General features: G+C 39.3%; 1 protein-coding gene across 1 annotated transcript in view; it reads right to left on the bottom strand.

Annotated features, from left to right (window-relative positions):
* Positions 1-1553: 1553 nt before the first annotated feature.
* Cat (Catalase) overlaps positions 1554-23990 on the bottom strand; it is a 44832-nt gene continuing 22395 nt past the window's right edge. Inside the window, exons 2-11 of the mRNA XM_090165416.1 lie at positions 21295-21425; positions 20978-21129; positions 19981-20162; positions 11830-12009; positions 10038-10229; positions 7119-7271; positions 6917-7055; positions 5470-5621; positions 3842-3997; positions 1554-1953 (exon numbers count right to left, since the gene is read on the bottom strand). Of these exons, the coding sequence (XP_090021542.1) occupies positions 1933-1953; positions 3842-3997; positions 5470-5621; positions 6917-7055; positions 7119-7271; positions 10038-10229; positions 11830-12009; positions 19981-20162; positions 20978-21129; positions 21295-21425 (1458 nt within the window). The 3' untranslated portion in view covers positions 1554-1932. The remainder of the gene's footprint in view (positions 1954-3841; positions 3998-5469; positions 5622-6916; positions 7056-7118; positions 7272-10037; positions 10230-11829; positions 12010-19980; positions 20163-20977; positions 21130-21294; positions 21426-23990) is intronic.

Here is a 23990-nt window from a genome sequence, read left to right as displayed (position 1 = left end):
AAAAGCGACTCAAGTCGGAGTCAAGCGTCAGGCGAGAACGACGTCAGCGGCATCAGCCGAAGGTCATTCGGATCATTGTATTGTCGCCCACGAAAAAAGGGAGAGAAGGAACCTATCTATTTTATATTTTTAGGATTTTAGCAGGGTGCGTCGGCGCGAAAATTTAAAATTACATTACGAAAACAACCCCGAAAAATGGAAAACCCCGACTTAGTTTGCGACAGTCGGGGTCCCCGTACGAACACTATCTCAGTTTTTCCAAAAGGACCTTTAGGTTATTATTCGAAAATGTCGGTGCACCGTAGAGGTTCGTGTAGTAAACTCATGGAATGCCCTCCCTTCATTAATTAAGATTAAATCCTCTAGTTCTGCCTTTAAGAGTCGGCTTGACAAGTTTTACGGGTGGTAAATATCATTCCTGTATATAGTTGTATAACACTTTTCCTAACTGTACCTTTTGCCATATCCATCGCCATTCCTGTTATTTCGTTCTTATTTTTGTGTAACTTTCATGGTATTTTATATTATCTCCATTCCCTACTAAAACAGGGCGCAATAAGTGTAAACTTTATTTTCCTGTTTAATAAACTTTATTATTAATAGTTAGTGTAGGGAGCTGGTGGCTCGCGTGACACGAAGGTCTTGTTCTTAGCAAAGACTATATATACGCTTCGCTTACTAGACAGGCGTGTTCTATGGCTCAACTTGCATACCGATTGTGGCTCCATCTCGACGCTGGTCAAAATTTTCCCCTAGCTTGAGCTGTGTTACTAGTGGCGCCTCTAGCCGCGGGTCAAAATATTACCCCAGCTTTTACAGTGCTACAGAGGTATTAACAGGTTTTTCCTAGGAACACGCCTGTCTAGTAAGCGAAGCGTATATATAGTCTCTGGTTCTTAGTTCTCACCCAGTCAGTGGTGGCCTAAGGGGGGGGGGCGTACCGCCCCGGGTACCAGGACAGCAGGGGGTGCCATCAGAGAAGCTTGAGGGGGGGGGGTGCAAATCAGAAAGATTAAACTTGAAGAAGACGGACCCGTGAAAACTTCTGCACGGTCCTGGGTGGTGTCACAAAACAATGCCGCCGCCCCGGGGACCCAGCCTTCTTAAGCCGCCACTGCACCCAGTGCCACAATCTGGGATCGAACCTGGCTCCTCTTGCTGCGAGGCGAAATTGCTAACCACTCCGCCACCCCACTTGTTTGTTCAGGAATTAGCTTCGACGGGCTATAATAATGTTTCGGGATTTATGAAGTTTAACACATGAATTATTATTTATTATTTACAATTGATAAAAGCAATTTTAACAACCGCATGTGGCGTTTTCGATAATCTAGAAGAAAAAGCAGTAGGCCCGGTAACCTTAAGCCTTGTCACTGCTTCTTCAAACTCCGAAAATAATGAGCTTCTATCGTTTGATATTTCCGGACAAGTGACTAATGCCGTCACTAGATAAGCTCCTACCCTAATTCTAGGTACTACCAGCCGACCCTATTGCAGTTGTATATTCATTGTTAAATATATTTATTTGTTATTATGTAATAATACATGTAATGGTAACTTTCAATATTTATTAACCACCGATTAATCCAATAAAACCATACAAATGTAAAGAGAATAATTCCAATAATTTTCTGAGTATACACATTATTAATATCAATAAATCGTTGATATAATAGAGACTTCAAACGCTGAAAAATACGCAGTCTAATATCGGTTGTAATCACTGCATTTCTTAAGAAACGTTTTGATTGTAGGTAATATTTTACGCGATTTTCAGCGTTTAAACTCTAATAGTAAATCAAAAATATCGGGCAACATTCTTAAATGAAAAACTAAATTGGAGGGTATTTGTTGATTATTTGTACGTCATTTTGTTTTCTGATATTTCAAAAGAGCTGCTTTCGTTGCTGCCTAATTCCAGTGACACTCTCCTTATAATCGTCCGGACATTTTCTAAATCGAAAGATAAAAATGAATCGATTAATTCTTACTCTTATTTTATCTAGAATGCTTTCAGGTACATTGTAGTAGGAACTTATTTAAGTGTTCACTTGGAATGTCTAAGGCCTTGATGGTTCCCATAGGGAACGTGCTCTTAGCGTCGCGTCGTAGGCATACGTCATGCCTTACCTTGAAACCGCAGCAATGAAATTGATGTCACGTCACGCGACCGCCATGGGAATATTTAAAGTCATGGCCGACCATGGCAACGAACACAAGCTACACCCACAAGCAAGCTACGATTAGCCAAGATTTTCGCGTTAAGGTTTACTCCGCTCATATTCGATATTAAGCTTTGTCCCTAATAAGACTCGACAACACCTTAGTTGCGCTTTTTCAACCATCTAAATGCGTAATTCTTCAAGGAACTAGGCCAGTTCCTCTAATAACAAATTGTTTTTAAATCTTCAATGTGACAACACATCGAAGTTTCTTTAATGAATTTTCTGATAAGTCTAATTTCCGAGTGAGCTTTAGTTTTTTATTAGCAGTACGGCTTCTTAGCGACGACAGAGGGCCAATGATTTCTAAAATAAGTGTTACGTCATACATTCGACGTAGTTTAAGCCCCGCACGTTTCTCCGCGTGCATTTGCAGTACGGTGACCATGAATTATTTTAGCGTTTTCCATTTGATTGCTCAAGATTCGCTCCGAATCTGTCTGACGTCATAGATCTCGCCCCAATCGACTAGAGTAAAACCGCAAATGGAACATCCCATTAAAATATTCCCGCGCTTTGTTGTTTTTCGTCTGCTAGTAATTTGAATTTTCGCGTCTTGGTCTGCCTATTTGGCCACAAAAATCTAAAAGGAACACGCAAAAATTCGCTCCGATCTCGATCCCGTTCCGTTGATCTGTCGAAATCGGCAGATCGGTTTTGGGCGATCTCGGAGCCCCAGAAAGCGGCAAATGGAACACGAGAAACTTGGTCGGAGCAGATCCGAGCACGCAAATGGAACATAAAATGTTGATCAGAGCGATCTAGAGCGCTCGAGAGAAGTTAAATGGAAAACGCTAATAGACATTCATATGTATATTTTTATGACTGTACCTAAGAATATTTGTTAATAGCACTAGTAGAATTTTTCCCGGGGGGGGGGGGGGGGTTCCCAAAATGAGCTTTCAAGAGTAAGATTTTTCTGGGGTGTAAGAAAATTCGAAATAAAAAATGAACCGTGAAATATTTGGAGAAATCACTTTATATGCAGCGTTTGTATTCGCATAATATCGTTTCTGCCAATTTTTACCGAAATGCGTTGATCCATGGTAAAGTCGTTGACCGATTCTACGTGGAATGACCCTTTAGTAGCGAAATTTCGTCGGTTTTTTAATAACAAAACGTTCGCGAGAAAGAGTATCAGAGAGAAATCACAAGCAGAGTAATTTTCGCTTCAAAGTGCGCGAGTATGGGGTTTAGAATCAAAGCAATTTCATATTTTAAGGTACCTCAATTCATTCCTGGTTTAAAGGACCTCACTGGCGTTTGAATTTTACTTGTTTCTCGCGCGAGCTCCAAGAATAGGGCTGGATAAATTGCAAATTATGATTAATATAGTCTTAGACAATAATTCAAAATAACGGTCAAAAACGCCGCCGATCAGTTTAGTAAAATAATTTCGGCGGCGTAATCGTCGGCCATTTTCGGTATGGAGATACAGGACGGAAGGCAGGCAAGGCTGCCAGATTTCGATAGACCGAAAACGGCCAACTCTCTCAAATGTTTTCGTTTTCAAAACGAAAATTTTGCGGCGTAGCTATCGACTAAGACTATTACTCGATTTTAACCCAGATTTTTCAAACGCCGATGTGGCTCTTCGATTAGTTTAAGAGTATATTTACTTTCGCCTGTTGCAATCCAGCAGTTAGGCGTTTTCCGATATCTGGATGTACTTGAGAGTAATTCTTGATGCAGCGCTCTTGAATGAAATCAGCAGCGCCTTTCAGAGCTCCCACAAAGTTGTCGATCAAACGATTTTGTTCTTCTTTGGTTAGTACCTAAAATACGAAAAGAAAAACTTCAAACTCTACCAAACCATTTTTATTAATAGCATAAGAGCATGGATATATATTAATACTGCGTGTTAAAATTAGGAATAGATCAATTCAAGACATTTATAATAATTCGTGTTAATATAGTCCATGGACACTGTATTTCTAACCGGACGGGAAAAGCAGCTTAAAAGAGGTACCCACTCACTGTCCGTTTGCGTCCTACTTCGTATTAGCTGAAATAGTCGGCTGTACTAGATTCGCAGGGCCGTCAAGGTCATTCGGAAGAATGTGAGCCCCCATTTCAAACGGAACGTTTTTTTGATCACGTGCCTAATTATATGGCCTTGACAGCCCGAAAATTTCAAAATTCTAGAACCTTCCCCCCTTTAGAGAAGAGACGGTGGCGGCGACGGGTGATTTTGAATGGTGGAAGCTACAGCTTTTCCCGTCCGGTTAGAGATACAGACCAAACAGTGTCCATATATACATGGAAATTCCATGATGTACAGTCCGAGCTATAGAAATCACACTCGCGGTTTAGCGAGCAGACGACATTTGCTGCCTAACTTCCGGCTAACTTTGGAGAAACGTCCGGTCAGTTTTTTTAAAACCCTGCTAGATGGCGCTGACTGCAATTAACACATTTGCTGGTTACTTTTTCTCAGAGTTTGGAATCCCTAATACGCAGTATTAATACATATCCATGGCAAGAGTTCCCTCATTATTTTTACTCGTGGAATTAGACCGCTCTGCTGGCTTAGGGGGTCCAAATGGTAGTCAATCCACCAGTGGCGTAGCTGAGAACTCAGAGGCCACCTCGCAAAAATCTTAATGGGGGCTCCCCTTTTCAATTTTTTTATGGTAATCGCCCCCCCCCCCCGCGCCGCGGGCCCTGCGGACCATCAGCTACGCCACTGCAATCCACATCACTAGTTGTAGATAAATACTAAATACAAAGATTCTTGACATTTCAAATATTCAATTTTTAAGAATGTTTAAGATATTTTCGGTTTATTGTAATTACGAAGTCAGTGAATTTAAAGATAATTTGTACGAGCCCCCATAAAACTATAGGGATAGCCCGGGCCGTGCAGAGAGGGGGACAGAGGGAGCAAAATCCCCGGGACCCGTCGGAAAAGGGCCCACCAACTCTTCATCAGCACACTCCCTTGAAAATACCAGTTAGGACCCCCGATGACATAGTTTGACCTGGAGCCCGAAATATCTGCGCACGGCCATGGGGATGGGTAGTTGGGAGTAAGTGACTACCAGAGATAAAGATCAGATAACTTGAACGTTAGTTAGCCTGTAAAACGTTTGGGCCCATTTTCGTTCTTGTATAATTTACATGGATTTTATATATCATGCAAGGACTGCAGTATACTGTTATTAGGTAAATTATTAATATTGTTTTTCAAAACTTAAACCTGGCTGTAGAAATAAGCTTATAAAAAGCAAGAACGATCACGACTTACATTAAGCCAGAAGTCTGTAACTTGAGAGTAGTTATCTTCATCGGCGCTATTGTAACGGTCAACATCGCCAGTAGTTTTGAATCGACTCTCTTTGTAACGTAAGTCTTGGTTTGGTCCATTGAAGCTGTTGGGGAAGTAATTTGGAGCGCCGCCTGTTGTCATAAAAAATACGTATTACAGCAATACATAGTTTGCATCCCTACGTCATCAATGACGCAGTTCCAAGTATAGATATAAGAACCAAGAATAAATATTTAATTTGAGCAAGAATGAACGGTTCTTTGCCGCCATTTTGAAGGTGTAGATTTCTTAATAAAACGGGAGGGTTAACAGTTTCAATCGTCTGTTTGCGGATTTTAATTATTTTCAAATGATTAAGGAATTATTTTCACGTTAAAAATGGTTATCTGCCTAGTTAAAAATTGTTCGAGTAGTTCAATTACCAAGGGAGAGCGAAAATTGTTTATTTTATTCGATAGTGAAGGTAATTGTAAAAAGGATGACCGCAAAGGCCTAACTTTGATAAGCTTTGTTAACTTATTTTCGTAGATATTTCTGTCGTAATTTGATATTTTATTTAAATAACCCGGCCTTAGAATCTTATCTGGCTTTGTTTAGGGCCCATTTAAAATTTTAAAGCATAAATCTAATTAGTTTTGTAGCTTTGACGAGATTACCAACAAAATGGCTACCTATTTAGTAGCTACGCGCGAAATGGTTTGAATTTTTGATCGCCCTCCCAGTTTCCTTGGAGACCATAGGCCCCTCCCTTCGGTGCAAACTATGTATTTATGTCATTCCGATATTGAAAAGATTAGATCACTTATGACGAATTAATAATATCAAGAATTATTTATTTACATAGGGTAGAATCAATATTTTAAAATGATCCGTGGGCACTAGGACGAAAGTAAAATTTACGGGACCAATGAGATCCCGGACCGATTTGACCTAATTTTAATGGGAGGAGCTTACTGTTAGACCAGAATTGTCTCAACATTTTTTCTCCCAAAGTTGGAATAAATACATTATTGTTAATATTTCAGTCTTAAAAACCCCTTATGGTTATTCTTGACCGAAAACTATCGCTACGCCCCTTTTGGTTCGCCATTGCAACCTAGATAGGTAGCGGCTAAAGCAGACGCTATTAAAAAATTAGTTTTCCCTCATCGTTATTCGTAAACTTGACTTTATAAATATTGATACTTGCATTTTAATATAATTTTTGCATCGTTTGCTTATATTTTGACAAGATTATATTTTTAATTTGTCTGTAGCAGACGCTAGATCATAGGCGATACCCCGGAGAAGCTAGCGCCGTTACGCCACCTAGACTCGTTTCGGTCGCGAATAATTGTATAAAAATTTCTAGCAAGGTAATTATTATTTTCGTTAATTAGATAATACATTAAATTTACTATGAGGACATCTATGATCAGCAAAATACCTTGATTATCAGTAACGGTTTGAGGTCCATCCCTTTGGTAGTTGCTAGCCCTAGTTTTGTATGGACAGTTGACTGGAATTTGAAGGTAATTCGCGCCCAATCTGTGAAAGTGAGTGTCGGTATAGGAAAATAGACGACCCTACAAACAAAGAGTGTTAAAACAACGATTCAAACGACCATTTCGCCTAATAATGTCGCATACTTGAAGCATCTTGTCGGGACTGGCTTCAATTCCTGGAACAAGGTGAGCCGGTGCAAACGCTATTTGTTCTACTTCCGCGAAGTAGTTTTTGGCATTGCGGTCGAGGGTGAGCTTTCCAACAGGGATTAATGGGTATTCTTTGTGAGACCAAACCTACAACAAATAAAAACTTAGATGGTTTTCTCCGTGTTGATAATAAATATTTTTGTATGTTTTGTAATTTGAACCACCTTAAACTTTTACGGTCAATTAAAATTAAATATATTCCTTTAAAATGAACTATTGATAAAGATGCAACTTAAATGTAATCGTTCAAATATGAAGTTCCATAAATTTGTGTATAAAGTGTCTAAAATAACGTCTGGAATCTTTTGTAAGAATTTTGTACGGTAAAGTTTGCCTCTATCATACTGCTGCAAAAGTGAAAAGTAGAATTTCGGTGTCAGTATGATTAATACTGGTCAGCGTTATAGAAGCCGATATTAACCCTCGAGCTATTCCACGTTTGTGGGAAGGTTTCGACCCTACCCTTTCTGCGTCAAAAACACGGAATGTCGACCGTGGTTGGCACCGATTGTTCAAGGTCTTTTGCCCTTTCTTACAAAAAATATTTTAACTTTTGAAAATTGGGGCAGTTGAAGTCGAAACTCCAAAGTGAGAACACCATTTTTTTGTTAGTCGTAATTTGTACTCATTGAGGTTTAAGTTTAAAATAGAAATTCGTAACTGAAGTTTATTTATAATTAATAATCATCATCAGTCTCAATTCGGTTTTTCAGTCGCCCATTTGGGGTTTAAGCCGAATCTCTCCCAGAGTTCATACCTACTGGATTCCAGTTTATAACACTGTAAAAGTAATCCATAATGCTGACTTGGCTGAAGACTAGGAACCCACCTAGAGCACAGGCCAAGCTGCGGCCCACGCGTCACAACGAGGAAGGCGAATGTTGAGGGGCCCCAGTGGCGTAACTAGGCCAATGCACCAAATGCGACGCATCGGGGCCCGTCTAATTTATAGGGTCCGGCAAGCTTAGCCATCCACCACGACGGGTGAACTGTCACTGGCGTCAATAAAGCGGGGCCCATTTTGCATTGGGGCCCAATTTTTCTAGTTACGCCACTGAGGGGCCCAAAGAAGTTTATTTAGTGTATTTCATTCTGCTCTATTTTTTCTTCAGAAACGTATTTTCAAAAATCAATTGAACCTTCGCAGGCTTCATGTTTCAAGCGAGTAACATTAGCACTATAGGGAGATGAATAAGTTCTCTAACAATTTGTATGAGATGTATAATTTACTTCTGGTAATATGGAAATACACTTCAAACACTTTTTTCTAAATAAGACTCCACCGATTGTGGAATATCTTAAATCTTAACCGTCTGGGGTTTGAAATGTCAGATAAGATTAAAAATGGAATTTACAAGCCTTAGACGTCTCTACAAAGGTGTATTTGCGGATTACAACGTTATCTTGAATTTCACTGGGAAACGACGGTGGCCCGAGCAATCCACAAAACACACGAGATTGTGATATCCATTTTTGAAAGTTATTTTTTCAGTTTTGGCAGATAGCAACAGCCTGGAACCATAGAAACTAGTCTATGCTGGAACGCGCTAAAAAACTGCAGGATCTTGGATGGGCAAAGATGCATGGAAACACTAAAATTATTAATCCCATGCCGACACTTGCTTTAAGGTATTTAAAGCAAGTGTCGGCTCGAAGTGAAATAGCTCTTTTTCTCAATCAAAGAAGATGCTTAAGCTATATTTTGACCCCCCCCTCGCGTCGATTGAATCCTTAGTAAATTGGTCAATAACATAAATTACAGCAATTATAAACAATATTTTTACAAGAGATATATTATTATATTTATTGGACTTGAGCCAAAATTATATAAGTTGTATAATTATAATAATTATAAATGGTTATCTGACGACGTTATCGTTTGCCTATTTTGAATTTAGTTTCCTTTGTCATACAACGCTCTCCAGTAAAGTCGCGTTTTTTGAAGAATCAGATTGAGTCATCGCCTTCTCTAATAACAAGGGCCTTATCATAATACAGGACGGTGGCAATGATAGAGCCGTCAGTTGCTGTAAAAGGCCTCATAATTAATCCATCTACAATGTATTAATTTTTATCTTTTCCCACCAATATCGGAAAAGATAAATTTTAGAATATATCTTTTTGTACAGTTTCTACAAAACATAAATAGTATCCGCTTCGGCAAAACTGCCGTAGATGTCGCTACGATAAATCCTGAAGTTTTATATTGACTGTAGGTAGTAACGGTTAATTATTTCATTGGCGGTGGATTACGTCATTGTGTTACCTTTCCTGGGTCTCCAAAGTTCCCTATTGCTAAACACGGTCTAACAAAAACACTGAAAAGTATATTAGGATTTTTGACCAATGAAAATTTGGGACGTAGAAAGTTTCTTTGCGCCATCTGGTTTCTTTTCCAAGCGGTCCTATATTTTTCTATACATCTAAAATGGTCCTAAAAAATGTAACTCAATTTTTCATCCTATAGAGTAATATCGGCGTGACGTATGTCGAAGTCTCCCCTGTTTTTCCTATAGATAAAAAACTGCCCTCAAAATGGCGGCCATAGCCTAAAGCTACCGAGCGATACTACTCTATATTTTCAGCATATATTTTGAAAGATTTACACAGCAACAATAAATATTTTTAAATTTGTAATTGAAATATTGAAGGAGCAGATTCGAATAGATTTGGAATTTTTCTAATCTGTATCACATTGTTGAGACTCCTTTTAAATACAGTCTATAAGACTCGCTTATTTCTATATTTTAACCCAATACAACTCCTATAAATTGGTAATTTAGTCCTATAATTATCCCATAATTTTGAAATTTGTATCCTATAAATTTAATTAATTAAGAACAAATAATTTACCTTGGTCAAATCGAATGGATTGAATCTGTACTTTTCGGCTTGTTCGAAGGTCATAACCTGAATGTACATCGTCCAGCTGGGGTTCTTGCCTTCGGCGATGGCGTTGTAGAGGTCGCGAATGCTGTAGTCGGGGTCGTCGCCAGAAAGCTTGCCAGCCTTGTCGGGCAGAATGTTTTTGATCCCTTGGTCGGTCTTGCAATGGGAAAACAAAGTGAATGATCCAAGGTTTTAAACTTTTTATTGATTTTTCTTGAAAAACATTATTTATAATTTTGAGTGCAGCCATAATGTACACTTAATTTTAAATTAATCTTAATTAAATGTAATTAATAACTAAAAATTGAGTTTGCTCTGAAATGACATTCGTTCCTTTTCATAAGTACATTGAATTTGCGATTTAAATCCATGATTTTATTTTGAAAATAACTTTATTTAAATCGCAATTTAGAGCGATTGTGAGTTTGGGACGTGTGGGACAATTCAGTCCACTAACAAGGAGGCATCCCGAAGTGTAACCCACTGATTTTGTTCAAACTCGGGGGATTGGTAGACGTTCATGAATCATGAAAAATCCTAAAGGGAATTTATTCAATGGGCAACCGTTTTACCATGGCAACGAAAAATGTTTTTGACAATACAAAATATTAAATTTTCCCATTGAAAATAACATGGGATTTTGACCTCAAATTGATCAAAAGTTGATCAATTTTGATGTTTTTATTGTCAATTTTTCTTTTTTTTCTTTTTTTGGCATTTTCGAAATTTTGAAATTGGTTGAAATTTTACACAGGGGGGGGGGGGGGGGGCTAGGAATCTGTCAGAATCCCATGTTATTTTCAATGCTAAAATTTCCATTTGATGTTGTCAAAAACATTTTTCGTTGCCATGGCAAACGGTTGCCCATTGAATAAATTCCCTTTATGATTTTTCATCATACATGAACGTCTACCAATCCCCCGAATTTGAACAAAATCGGTGGGTTACACTTCGGGATGCCTCCTTGTAAGCGGTATGGGATTAATCAGGGGTTAGATTTGTGTCAAGGCCACGCCAACGGGGGGCAACTTGGAGATAAGGAAGGACGTCCATGGCGGAAGTATAACAACCACCTGTTGGGGGATGGGTGGTCGTCCTCAGCCCTCACACGGCCATTTCATTTCTTGAATTTTAGCAATTGTCTCGGATCAAGACCCACAAAAAGTATGCCTTTACAAAATGCAAACTTTCACGTTACAGCAAATTTGCTTTTCTATAGATGTTTATTTCACAGAAAGGCGAAGACATTTCATTATATTAAATGGTTTTATAACGCCAACTTGAAAAGTAGGGTGAAAACTCAAAAACTCCTTCTGCTTCGAGTTTGTAAGTTATCTCCCATCTGGTTCAAGGGTTTTTTCCTGAGTTTTTCGGTTACCCTTTCCACAAAAACAGTACAAGTGAGTGTAGGTAGCTGTTGGCTCGCGTGACACGAAGTTTAACCCGGAAACACGAATTGAAGGCATTAAAAGTCGCTAGACGACTTGGACCTAAGGTAGTCACCGGAGGTCTATCATCAGAATGCCCTACGCCAACGTCCACAAGCTTAGACCCCGCCTACGAGAGAAAAAACCGCTCTGCACGTCGTTGTTAACATAGTGACGTCAGCCACATTGAGACGAAAATCTGCCGCGATAAGCATTCCAAGTAGAGGTATGGATTCCTGGAAGTCTTCAATGTATCCCCCTTTTCGTGGCAAAGGTCCAAACAGACATTCTCGAGAAAATTCAATAAATTCTTGCAGTACGTGGCTCACCTTGTAATGGAACTTGCAGTAAACGGCTTCGTTTTGGGCATTAACCAATTTGAAGGTGTGAGATCCATAGCCGTTCATGTGGCGGTATCCGTCGGGAATTCCACGGTCCGAGAACAGGAAGAATACTTGGTGAGTGGTCTCGGGTCTCAACGTTATGAAATCCCAAAACATATCCATGTCCTGTTAAGCAAAGGAAAACTATTTTAGCAAACATAGCTACGTCAAATATTTGGAAAATTTTGCGTGTTGTCCAAGTGATTTCGACAATCTGAAAGCGATTTTGAGATCATTTTAGAACAAGATTTTGGCGTTTATTATTTGCCGATTTAGATTTTCGACCAATTTCGAGATTTTAGAGTAAGATTTTGGCGTTTATTATTTGCCGATTTGGATTTTCGACCAGTTTCGAGATTTTATAGTAAGATTATTTCGTTCATAATTTGCCGATTTGGATTTTCGACCAATTTCGAGATTTTATAGAATTTGCCGATTTGGATTTTCGACCAATTTCGAGATTTTAGATTTTAGAGTAAGATTTTGGCGTTTATTATTTGCCGATTTGGTACCATCATCGCGGCTCTTGTAGAGAAAGTTCGTCTGCTATTTACTCCCAAGTAATCATGGATGGCAATACTCAGTGACTCACTCAGAAGCAGACGAACATTCGTACAGTGCCACCGCTTTATTTTCCACGCTGGCTGCGAGGATGGTTTGAAATCTCTCCGTAATTATTAATTACAAAACAATAAATAATAAATTTTTTAATTAATTAATAATTATCAATAATTAAAATATAAATAAATAAAAGTACATTTTTAAAAACATTTTGCATTTTTAAAAATCTTGTATTTTTATTTTGAGCTGCAAAAACCGTTTTACATTTCGCATTTATAAAAATCAATTTTCATAGTGCATTTTGTATTTTACATTTTGAAAAAAAAAAGCATTCTGAACAACCCTCAACATTTTATCCAAGATAGCTATCCGGCCCGGAAACGTCTTTTCAACATAGCGCCACCTTGAGTGAAAATGCGACCGGAAATTAGCGTACCCATTTCTGGTTCCTCCCAGTTTTGCCACCAAATGTTTAAATTAGGAAATAGTTCCAGGGCCGTGCTTAGAGGTCTCGCGGCCCCGGGCGAAATGCATGGGCGAAACTGATTGTAGCGGCCCTCCGGTATATACATCCCTATGGTAAAATTTTAGAGGCCCTGGGCGACCGCCCGGCTCGCCACCCCCTAAGCACGGCCCTGAATAGTTCCATCTAACCACTTCACCATGATGCCAGCCGATTGTCTCAACAAAAGTCATTATCCCTAAACGCATTCCGGGTAGAAATACTCATTCTTGGTACGGGTAAGGATGCGAACCCATTATTCGTCTATGAATGAGGAGATCAATGCGGTTTCCATTTCCATTCAACAAAAAGAGGAAGAAAACGAGAGAAGTGGGCAAAATTGTCTAAAAATATCCGCCGCGTGAAGGGGTAATGGGGATCGGCGACAAGACTCAGTGACCCAGCGTGTGGGAAAATCTTTCCTTTCTGCTTCGAAGAAGGGAAACTGAACGACGGCGAGCGGATCCGTGGTCGCATTCATTACCTCTGTTAAGCCGCGTTCACACTTAACTAGTTTTCTAAACCAGCGTAAGAAATCGCTTCGTGTTGGTTTATTTAATAAACACGATTAACTAATTGTTTTGGGATACATTTTAGTATTTTCAAAATTCTAGTCATAATTTGAAATGGCGTTAAGCCTTAGCTATAAGCGAACCGGGCTGAATAGATTTCGCACGTGTGAACCAAGAATTATCGACGGCGGTCAAAACTGGCATACAAACCGACCTAAACTGGGATTTAGGCTCTAGTTCGTGGCTTTAGTATTACCATAAGTAACATAACACTAAGTATGACACTGAACGATTCCCGTTCCTATGTCTTAGAGCGATTGAAAGTTATTGAAAGTTTCTGAAACAGGAAATTCGATCTACTTTCGTTTGACAAATTATTTCCCGGTAATGGTGAATAATAAACGGTAATAGCGAGTGCAGGGAGCCAACATCCTCCAACGCATTTTAAATTTTAAAATTCCGACTTTTCCTTGAATTGCAGGTATACTGTGGCAGCCCTGTTATCTCTTAAAATAAATATTACACAGGGTGTCTGCATTTGATCGGCCCAGGCATTTTTCTCAAAACTATACTTTCTAGAAATGTGAAATTTTCAGTTTTGTACTCTCTCGGGGGAGATCGTTGTTATTTGTAAATTTCTGAAAAATCGTGTATTTTTATACGGTTTTGGAAGTGTTAGTTTTGGAACGCTACGTCGTAGACGAAAAGTTTCAAATTTGTTTGATTATCATGACGAATTATTTCAGTGACGAAATGTCCGATTTCCACCATACTTGAAAACCTTTAATGGAATTGGTATGCTCTACAACTTGCTTATTGAAACTTTTCGTCTACCACTTAGCGTTCAAAAACTAACACTTCTAAAACCGTTAAAAATTTCACGATTTTTCAGAAATTTATAAAATAACAACGATCTACCCCGAGAGAGTACATACTGAAAATTTCACATTTCTAGAAAGTATAGTTTTTGAGAAAAATGCCTGGGCCGATCAAATGCAGACACCCTGTCTATTTATGATAATAAGTATGTTTTAGTTCAATAATTCGTCGCCATTTCGGTAGGCTTGGTACTATTTTTACTTTTGGAAACGTTTCAATTTCGTGGGAGTTTCCAAATACTAGTAACAAGTCGCGAAAAGTTGTTAGTCCTTATGCACGTTACGATTTATATGGTCATTTGCGCAACAGACTATCATTACGAAAATTAGAATAGAAAAGTGTCACACTTTTTATATTACGAATCTTATTGTTATATAATGACCCCGGAAGAAACATTCGAAAACCCACGCCTTCAAGTATACGGTTCCGTAATAATAGCCCCAAGAAAACGGAGATTATAGACAGTTATAAGCCCATTTTAGAAATAGCCTCACGGGGAAACCTGTAGGAGTGGAGACCTAGCTTTACAACGTACAGACTGTTTACCCTACACGTTGATCCTACACGTTACACAAGGCGGGCTTAATCTATCTATTGCGCTGAATACAAAAGTTTTACGCGAAGTTGAGAAATTAACGCGAATACTTACGCCTTCCAGTTTAACCCGTAGGGCTTAATCTCTCTTATTGTCATAAACTGGAAGGTAGGTGTATAAAGAAATGATAATGTTTGAACCGAACGGCCCTGCAGCGAATGAGAGATAGTTGCGACGGGTTACGCTGAAGGCTACTTCTTCTTAGGGGCAACGACCGCTGTCTCAGATCTCATTTACACAGACGCGCTGATTTTATCGGTGTGGGAATTTTTAAGGTTAGGTATAATAGTCATGAAAAATTAATATTTTCTCGAATCTGAATAATTTGGAAATTTTGTAACTATAATAAGCTTTTCTATAAAGGCATTACGGATGCCGAACTTGTTTTAATGTATCGCTTTCGTCACGAGATACGTAGAAGTTCCGTTCAGTTCAGTTTTTAAGGTTAGATCTTTAAAAAAGGGAGACTCTTCGAATTTTAATTTGTGTCTTGTTCAACTTGTTAAAATGTTCCACGCGCTCTTTAATATTTTAGCGTAAAAGGCTCGCGCATTTTTTTTTTATTTCAGGGAGCACGCGCGAAATCACTTGAGCCCGTTTTTACGCTAAAATATCAAGACGCGCGTGGAATTTTTTAACAAATTGAATAAGACAGTTTACGCTAGCGTCAATTGGCTAGCATAGTTAAACGTCACTTCTACGTCACGAGTGACGAGCCCGATACATCTAAACAAGAAGGCCAATGTTACTTTATAGAAAAGACTATTGACGAGCTTGAAACTGAATTTGTCACTTTCGATGGTATTTAATTTTCGAGACTATTTCATTGTTAACCACAGTGTTTCAATGTGATTCAAGAAATATCATTTTCGAGCTTAGTAAATCCAAGGATTATAGCTATTATCCTTGGTAAATCTTTGAACAATTTCGAACTTATTCAAATTCTAGATATTCATTTCCGAGACTAATCCATTAGTAAACCAAGTATTTCGAAGATATTCAGATTCAAACAAATCATTTTCAAGCTTAGGAATTCTTTGAACAATTTCCATCTTATTCAGATTCGAGAATATTCATTTTTTAGACTATTGTTCGTTTTGTTAATAACAATAAATAAATAACAAAAATAATAATTAATAAGTGTAAAATCGGAACAGCTCCTTCTGTATTGAGTTAGCAAGTTCTCTCACCACTGGTTTAAGGGGGTTTTTAAAGCGACTTCTACGGTTTCCCCTTCCCATATAAACTTGTTGAGTGTGTGGAGCTGTTAGCTGGCCACCACCCTCCTGCACATTGTGGCCCGGACACCTGATTTATAGGCATTAAAATCGATAGATGACATGGGCACTAGCCTAGCTGACTATTATATTACATGAAAAATATGTTCACTGGCTCTTTTAAAGATCATAAATTATTTCGCTGGCTTTTCTAAATTCAATTATTTTTCGACACATTTAAAATTCCATCAATAACTCTTTAGATAAGAATCTCTTAAATTTAACGTACGAGATAAACCAACTATGTTGGACAGATTTTTGTGGAAAGTTTTAAGTAGATTTATTTTAATATAATATCTTGATTCCAAAGATGGAAAACTTTTCCCCAAGTGCACAGCCGAAAAATGTCAGAACTTTTTCCTCATAAGATCCCCAAAATAAGTCGAAACTTAGACTAGCAACTAAGGGACGGCACCTTCAATGTTAAACCCACTTTTATAATTGACAATGTTAAGTTAAAAGGAACCACCTATGGACTGCATTGCAAAGTATGATAAAATTAGCGAATAAGTAGATTAGTCCATTATGAAAAGGGATAATAAAACCAAACCCTAAACAAACTTGAAGAAATTTAAAAACTTACTAATAGCTCGTACCAATAGGTCTTCGAGCAAACAAAAAGACGCGAAACTCGGACCAAATAGATATTCGAATGAAAAATATTTAAATAATTGGCAAGCGAGTGGCAGAAGTTTCAATTATATTTTCTCTTGTGTCATCACAGAGCTCTTTAAGATATTACCACATTATTATGTTATTATGTTCGTGGGGAAATGTTTCCTAAAGCCGCTACCAAAGAGTTGCCAGCTCCTTTTCAAAGTCAAATAGAAGCTAGCTAAGTGGTCTAGGGAATAATTATATCGTAAAATGGGTAGAGGTCGGCGGAACGAATAAATTAACCGGCAAAATTTCGATTAACCATAAAAAGTTTGGTGAACTGTTTATGAACATTTTATACGAATAAACAACGATTTAACATGTAAAAATATTCAGTTTTTTCGTATATTTTTGGATAATTTGCGGTTATGAATAAGAATAAATAATTGTATAATTTCTTATTCAAACGCCGATCTCTAAAAATGGGTAAAACATAGGGAAATTTGAAGGAAAACGAGTCCAGGGGTAAAAGATTACGCGTGACTACCCTAATATTAGACCGTACTTCGGCTAACAACAAAAATTATACTGGTTTTGCTTTTGATATTTTTGACATAATTATTTGACCGAAATTTCTATGAAATTTTTCATGAACTATAAATAGTCTAATTTGCAAAACAAAAACAAAAAACATTTTTGACGGTGGGAGGTTTTTGGGCTAGTTTAATTTCCGTTTGGGCTGCGGGAGGTCACTCACACCTGGCAACTGTCCTCTACTTGTCGGTTGGCTTGAAAGTAAATGTGAACATTCACACTTCGAATGCGCTTGAGAGTTCCCGTTTTAAAGCACATCAATCTGCATTTCATTGTGTTACACACCTACACTTATTAACCGAAATTCCAGGTGTTCGGTTGTTCTGATGGTAATGATCACTCTACTCCATGACAGCAAGGGTTCAAGTTACATTTCCTACTCCTCCTCAATACTGAGGTTAAAAATGGAACCATCAGATTCGGTCATCTGCAAAGTCATAGCCCATTTTGCGGATGGGCTTATACCATGGATTAACATTAACTCACGTTTTTAGTGCTTAAAATGTTTTCATCAGGTAAAAAATGTTTTTGATAATAATAATAATAATAGAATCCAATAACTGTTGAATTTTTATTTATGTAAAGCTAATTACCATTTAGTATTTACCTATGCGATATAAAAATATATTACGGCTTAAACAATAACAAATCCTATTAAATTCCGAATAAAATAATGTGCGGACCAATTTTACTGACAATCGCCATTTCTAAAAACCATCGTGTCGATTTCAGATAAGAGATGGCGTTACTATTTCCGGATTTGAATCGTTTTTGGGGCGGAAAGTGGGGAGTCTAGGACTGTAAGAGGGGAAGAGTTTGTAGCAAACGTATTTTTGACTGGCAATGATAGTTCTATGTAATAGAACTATTCCTGTGAGTTATTGGGCCAATAAAATCAGGACATGACTCTCGTATTAGCTCGCGTACGAGTACCTATGTGATAGGGGGTTGAAAAGGGGGCTGAAACGGAACCTGTAAAATTTTTTTGAAGCTACGGCTGCGCCATCTGAGAGTAGCTGAAAAAGGGTTCAAACATTTTTGCTTTTCCCTTCGCTATCCCGTATTGATAGCGACGGTCACCTCGTCATTCGGACTTCGCGGTTCTCAAGGGCATTGTCACTGCTGACAATTTTGACAGCGCTAACAATGCCGGACTTAATCCTTCCACATGGGAGGTCGGGAGAGCGAGCTGACCCGTCGCTATCAATGGTGGGGTTTCGAGGGGGAAGTAAAAAGGATGTTTGAACCCTTTTGAGTTTGCAAGTTCTCTCCCCACTGGTTAAAGGGGTTTTCCCCCGAGTTCTTCGGTTTCCCCTTCCATATAAACTTGTCGAGGTTAACGGTAATAGTTAGTGTAGGGAGCTGTTGGCTCGATCTCGTGGCATGCAGGGCTTGCCACCACCCTCCTACGCATTGTAACCCGGCCACCTGAATTAATGGCTTCAAAAGTCGCTTGATGACTTAGGCCTAAGGTGGTGCCTTGGGTATTAGCCTAGCTGCTTATTAAAGAGGGGTGAACCTACATGTAGGCCTTTAACCCTCCCCGGGCTACCCCCTCCCAAAAAAAGTTGTCACGTGGGTTGTTACTTGTTCGCGTTTGTAATTTTTGCCGATAGGGTCCTCTAGCAGAGAGAATTTATAATATAAATAAATAAATTCTCTCTGCCTCTAGTAGCTCGGTTGTTTCTCTTAGTAGCCGCATAGCGACAAGAGAGTCATGTCCTGCTTTTATTGGCCCATGCTTATACAAACACGTAAATTTCATGAAACGGGAAGCCCGGGTTACGTGACGGAGGGGAGGAGCTAGCTGAAATTCATACCGATATTTTCAAACAAATCTTGTGGACCATTTAAAGTGGAGTCTGTAGCAGATTGTTAAAAAGTGTACACCGAGTTCAAGAACTAAAACTCGTCCGTTCTTTAGTTACAAAATGGTTGCATAGATGGCAATAGTTTATAAGTAAAACTTTACTTAGAAAGTAAGTGAGTTTAGGGTTAGACTCTTAAAAAGTTGAATGCATTCTTAACACTTTTTCACTTTCAACTGACTCTCAAAGGTGGTCTTAAACTTATATTACGGCAATCAGGAACATCGTTCAAAAATGGGGGACTGGTACCCAGGAGCAACAAACACAGCACCCGTCAAAAGTCGCACGTTTTCTTGAATACATTTTTCATTGGTTATGCGCTTTCGGAAGGGTAAAATTCGGAAATTGTCTTCCCCCTTTCCGTTAAACGTTCATCGTAAAGGTTCGTCCAATGAAATTTGTACACAACACTGAGTAAGCGTGTTTAAAGGCTAGCTGCGTTCTCCTTGCGTTTGTTGCTCCTAGATCGAACTATCACGCGTTTAAGATAAGTTATGAGTGGCGCTTGCTTGACGGAGCGCGCAATGTCACCTCGCTTGCCACCCGCGCGTCCCGTCACCGTCTAATTCACTGGCGTGCCGTTTGACATGACTTGCGATTGTTTTTAATTGCAATTCATTCCTCATTTTTGCGTATTGAGTTTGTTGTTCCTAGTTAGAACACTTTCACCAAAGAAGATTGGAAGAACCGAGCAACGAATAAATGTGCTTACCTTCAAGTGAGTGACTGGATTCCTTTTCTGGGTGTGAAGGAAGCTCGGGAACAAGAAGGGGTCCCGGATGAAGAAGATGGGCGTGTTGTTGCCCACCAAATCCCAGTTTCCTTCTTCCGTGTAGAACTTGACGGCGAAACCTCTCGGGTCGCGGACGGTGTCGGCGGAACCGCTTTCGCCACCTGGTGGCCAAATAGACAAACACATTGGTAAATAGAAACGAACAACATTCTGGTGACTACGACCAGTGCCGTATTCGCTCATGGCAGGTCCGGGGTAGAGATGAGTCTTGGGCCCGCTAAAGGCGGGCTTACCTGACCCGACCCGGGTTTCATTTTATAATTTTTACCGGGCCGGGCTTGTGATCAGGCCTTCAAGTTTCTATTTTATTCGCAACAGCAAATCTCTACATACAGAAAGCGAATCATTATCACGTGTTAATCATACTCTTGGCACGTTCACTAATTTTTAACCGTTTCTCAAAGAGCTCCAAGCGCCATCTACTGACAAAATTTAAATCTGGGAGACCGATCTAGCATTAAAGGGATCCATCACTTACAACAGGGAGAGGCATAGGGGTAACATAAAATCCAGATTTGCAGTGTGCTTCAAAACCAGTTTTTTGTGACCCCTATGCCTTTCCCTGTTGTGAGTGAAGGATCCCTTTAAGTACAAGCGTATATTATAAACATAAAGTGCAAGTTTTTCGGGTCGGTCGGGTTAAAAATTTTAAAAATTTTCTCGGGCCGTGCTGGGTCGGGTAAAAATTTCGAAATAATTTTAGCGGGCCGGGTCGGGTCGGCTTTAAATTGTATTTTTAACCCGGTCCGGGTTTAAAACTCGCCTGCCCGACTCATCTCTAGTCCGGGGTCATTTAGGCTTCTAATTTGGGCCCTTCGACATCCCCCTTCCTCGTTGTGATGCGTGGGCTCTTAGCTTTCAGCCTAATCAGCATTGTGAATAATGCGGCACTGACGACGACATAAGAGAAACTCACCAACAGTGGAGAATCGAACGGCGATAGGGGTACGTTTTCCGATTTCGCCGAAGACTTTGGCTTTGGTGTACTTGCTGATGTCGTGGGTCACCTCGAAATAACCAAAAGCTCCGGCTCCCTTGGCGTGCACCACACGCTCCGGAATTCGCTCCCTGTTCAAACAGACGTTAAAATCTCATAAGTATATTCCCTACAGTTAGCTACCATACGAATGTTTGGTTGGAGTATAGACTTTTGATTTGCAGCAAAACGTGCGCTCCGCCATTACTGCTGACTATTATGAGTGTTGACTGATTTTAACATTTAAAACATCTGACCTGTCAAAGTGGGCGGTTTCGTTCAGATAGACGACATCCTGAAGGAGTATGGGTCCACGAGGTCCGACGGTTACGACGTTGGTTTTATCTCCGATGGGAGCACCACTGGCGGTCGTCATAACCTCAACATTCTGAAAATCAAAAATCAAGAAAGGTCAAACGAGGCAATGCAAAACTCAACCACTAAGGAAACATCTCTTAAAATAACCTCTGTAGGTTCATTCAACAAGTCTATCGTCGCGTTCGATTCCCCATATTTCTCTGCTAGTGCTTCCGCTAGTTTCTACCAGGGTTGGACATAAGGGACTAGTCACGGCATTTGACTACTAAAATAAAAGTGCAGGCTACTAAAATTTATCTAAATCTTTGGGCTTACTAGTCAATTTGACTAGTAAAAATTTACCTAAATATTCATAAATTATGGCAAATATGGCGTATCATAAATTGATCATTCCCATTTTATTTAAAAAAAAATTACGTCATGTAACTCAAGTGATAATTAACTCTTATTTTAACTCTGACGGGTAAAGAAAATGTTGGCTGTCCTAGTTTATATACCCCCATTTTGACCCCCACTAGTCAGGCACTACTAAAAAAATCCTTACGTCCAACCCTGTTTTTTACGCGCCTCTTTGTAAGAAAGTTTCGAAGACCCGAGATTCGAATACAGTCTTAACAATTTCGATTCAGAAAAACATGCTTCAAGGCGCAAACACGTGATACATTCTATTATATACACACAATTAGCCTTCACACAAAAACAAAACAAATAATGTTCACAGTTGCACGGTATTCCCGCTTAATAACAATTACGAGTTTGTAATTAAATAAATACAGGTGCTCGCATTATGATTCCTACAAGAATGTATATTTATAATTGGAGAGAATGGCTTTTGAGACGGTACAATTTTAAGCGTTTCTTCTAATCCCTGTCACAGTCTACCAGTATGCCTTACGTCCCGTTTTGAACAGGACTGTCCTTTTTTTCGGTACTTCCGTCCCGGCGTCACCGGGGAAAACTTCGGGGCGCAGAATTGTCCCGTTTTCAGTGAAGAGACTCCGATAGCATCGAACCTTGGAGCAACAAACACAGCACCCCACACAAGGAGAACGCAACCCGTCAAAAGTCGTGCATTTCCTTGCGTACATTTTTCACTGGTTAGACGCTTTAGCGCCTGCTGCCGTCGGAAGATGAAAATTCGGAAATTGTCTTCTCCCATTTCCGTAAAACGTTCAGCGTAAAGGCTCGTCCAATGAAATTTGTACACAACACTGCGTTAGCGTGTTTAAAGGCTAGCTGCGTTCTCCTTGGGTTTGTTGCTCCTAGATCGAACTATCACGCGTTTAAGCAAGGATCCTATATATTGTTAACATATAGGATCCTTGGTTTGAGTGAAGTAATGCTTGCCACCCGCGCGTCCCATCACCGTCTAATTCACTGGCGCGCCGCATGACGTGGTTTGAGATGGTTTTTCATTGCAATTCGTTCCCGATTTTTGCGTATTGAGGTCTGCTTAGGTTAGGAATGGTAACTTGTAATGTTTTAACAATGACCCGTTTTGAGGGCAAATAAAAATGGTAACGTTATGTATGCCCCTTCCTTTAAAAAAGAATCAATCGGAGAGGTATCTCATCGGTTCCCTAAAGCTTACTATAGAGTAATGTAACCTATTGGAGGCCCTGGGCACTTTAGGATAATGGGGCCCCTATGACCTTGACAGAGCACTATTTTGTTAAAATAGATTTTTTCGAAATAAATATCGGTTATCATTTGATGATCTGGCAGGAACTAGGGGGCCCCTATCGATCGCGGGGCCCTGGGCACGTGCCCAGAGTGCCCAGTGGGAAAGAGGGGCCTGAGTGCTACGTCACACGACGTCACCCATGCTTTTTCCTATTCATAAAAAATTCGCGCCCACAATGGCGGCCATGGCCAAAGCTACGGAGTGCTACTACTCTATTGCTTATGTTTCTCATTCCCTCCAAAGAAAGGCTTATTTTCAATACTGACGTTGTTAGTGTAGGCAGAGATTATCGTCCGGTAATCGTGGACTGCGATCAGTAAGATTTCTAAAGTGGAAATGAAACATTTTGCTGATAAAGTATTTTCGTTGAGACCGTGACGTAGAATCTTGCTGAACGCTTTTATATATATATTTATATATATTTAAAATTCAGTTACACTAAAATTCTATTTATTAATAATCAATTAGAAAATCGAAACATTTCTGAAAATTAGAGTTTAAAATTGATGTGAAAACAGAGTAGCGCTTGGCCAATTAAAATTAACATATTATTAGTTCATTAAAATTGACACTGCTTCCCAATGGTGCAGAAATAGCCTAGAAGCAAAACAGCGTTGCCAGATCGTTTAAAATAAAATTATTGTAACATTGCCAAAACGTTATTGCACGCCTAGTCGACGTAAAGTTCATGATAAATGTAACTTTTTAATAATACTTAAATCAAGTTCGACCTATTGAAAACATCTCGACTAAACAAAAACTAAGGTTAAAAAGTTGTTTTAACCTCGTTCCGCCCAAAAATCAGCTCTAAATTATCTTCGTGCAACGCTGAAGCAGAAGCTTCCAAATAAGAGCGCCAATAATTTATGACCTTCATCGTGAGTCAGCAATTTTAGAATTCAAGGGTATCACGAGCCACAAACGATAGTTTTCCAGCTTAAAAGTATCGCG

The sequence above is a fragment of the Leiobunum rupestre genome, chromosome 2, assembly GCF_980474605.1.
Source record: "Leiobunum rupestre chromosome 2, qqLeiRupe1.1.hap1, whole genome shotgun sequence".
In the NCBI taxonomy this organism is placed as follows: Eukaryota; Metazoa; Arthropoda; class Arachnida; order Opiliones; family Sclerosomatidae; genus Leiobunum; species Leiobunum rupestre.
Note: the sequence above shows the minus strand (reverse complement) of the source record. Positions and strands in the feature narration are given on the sequence as shown.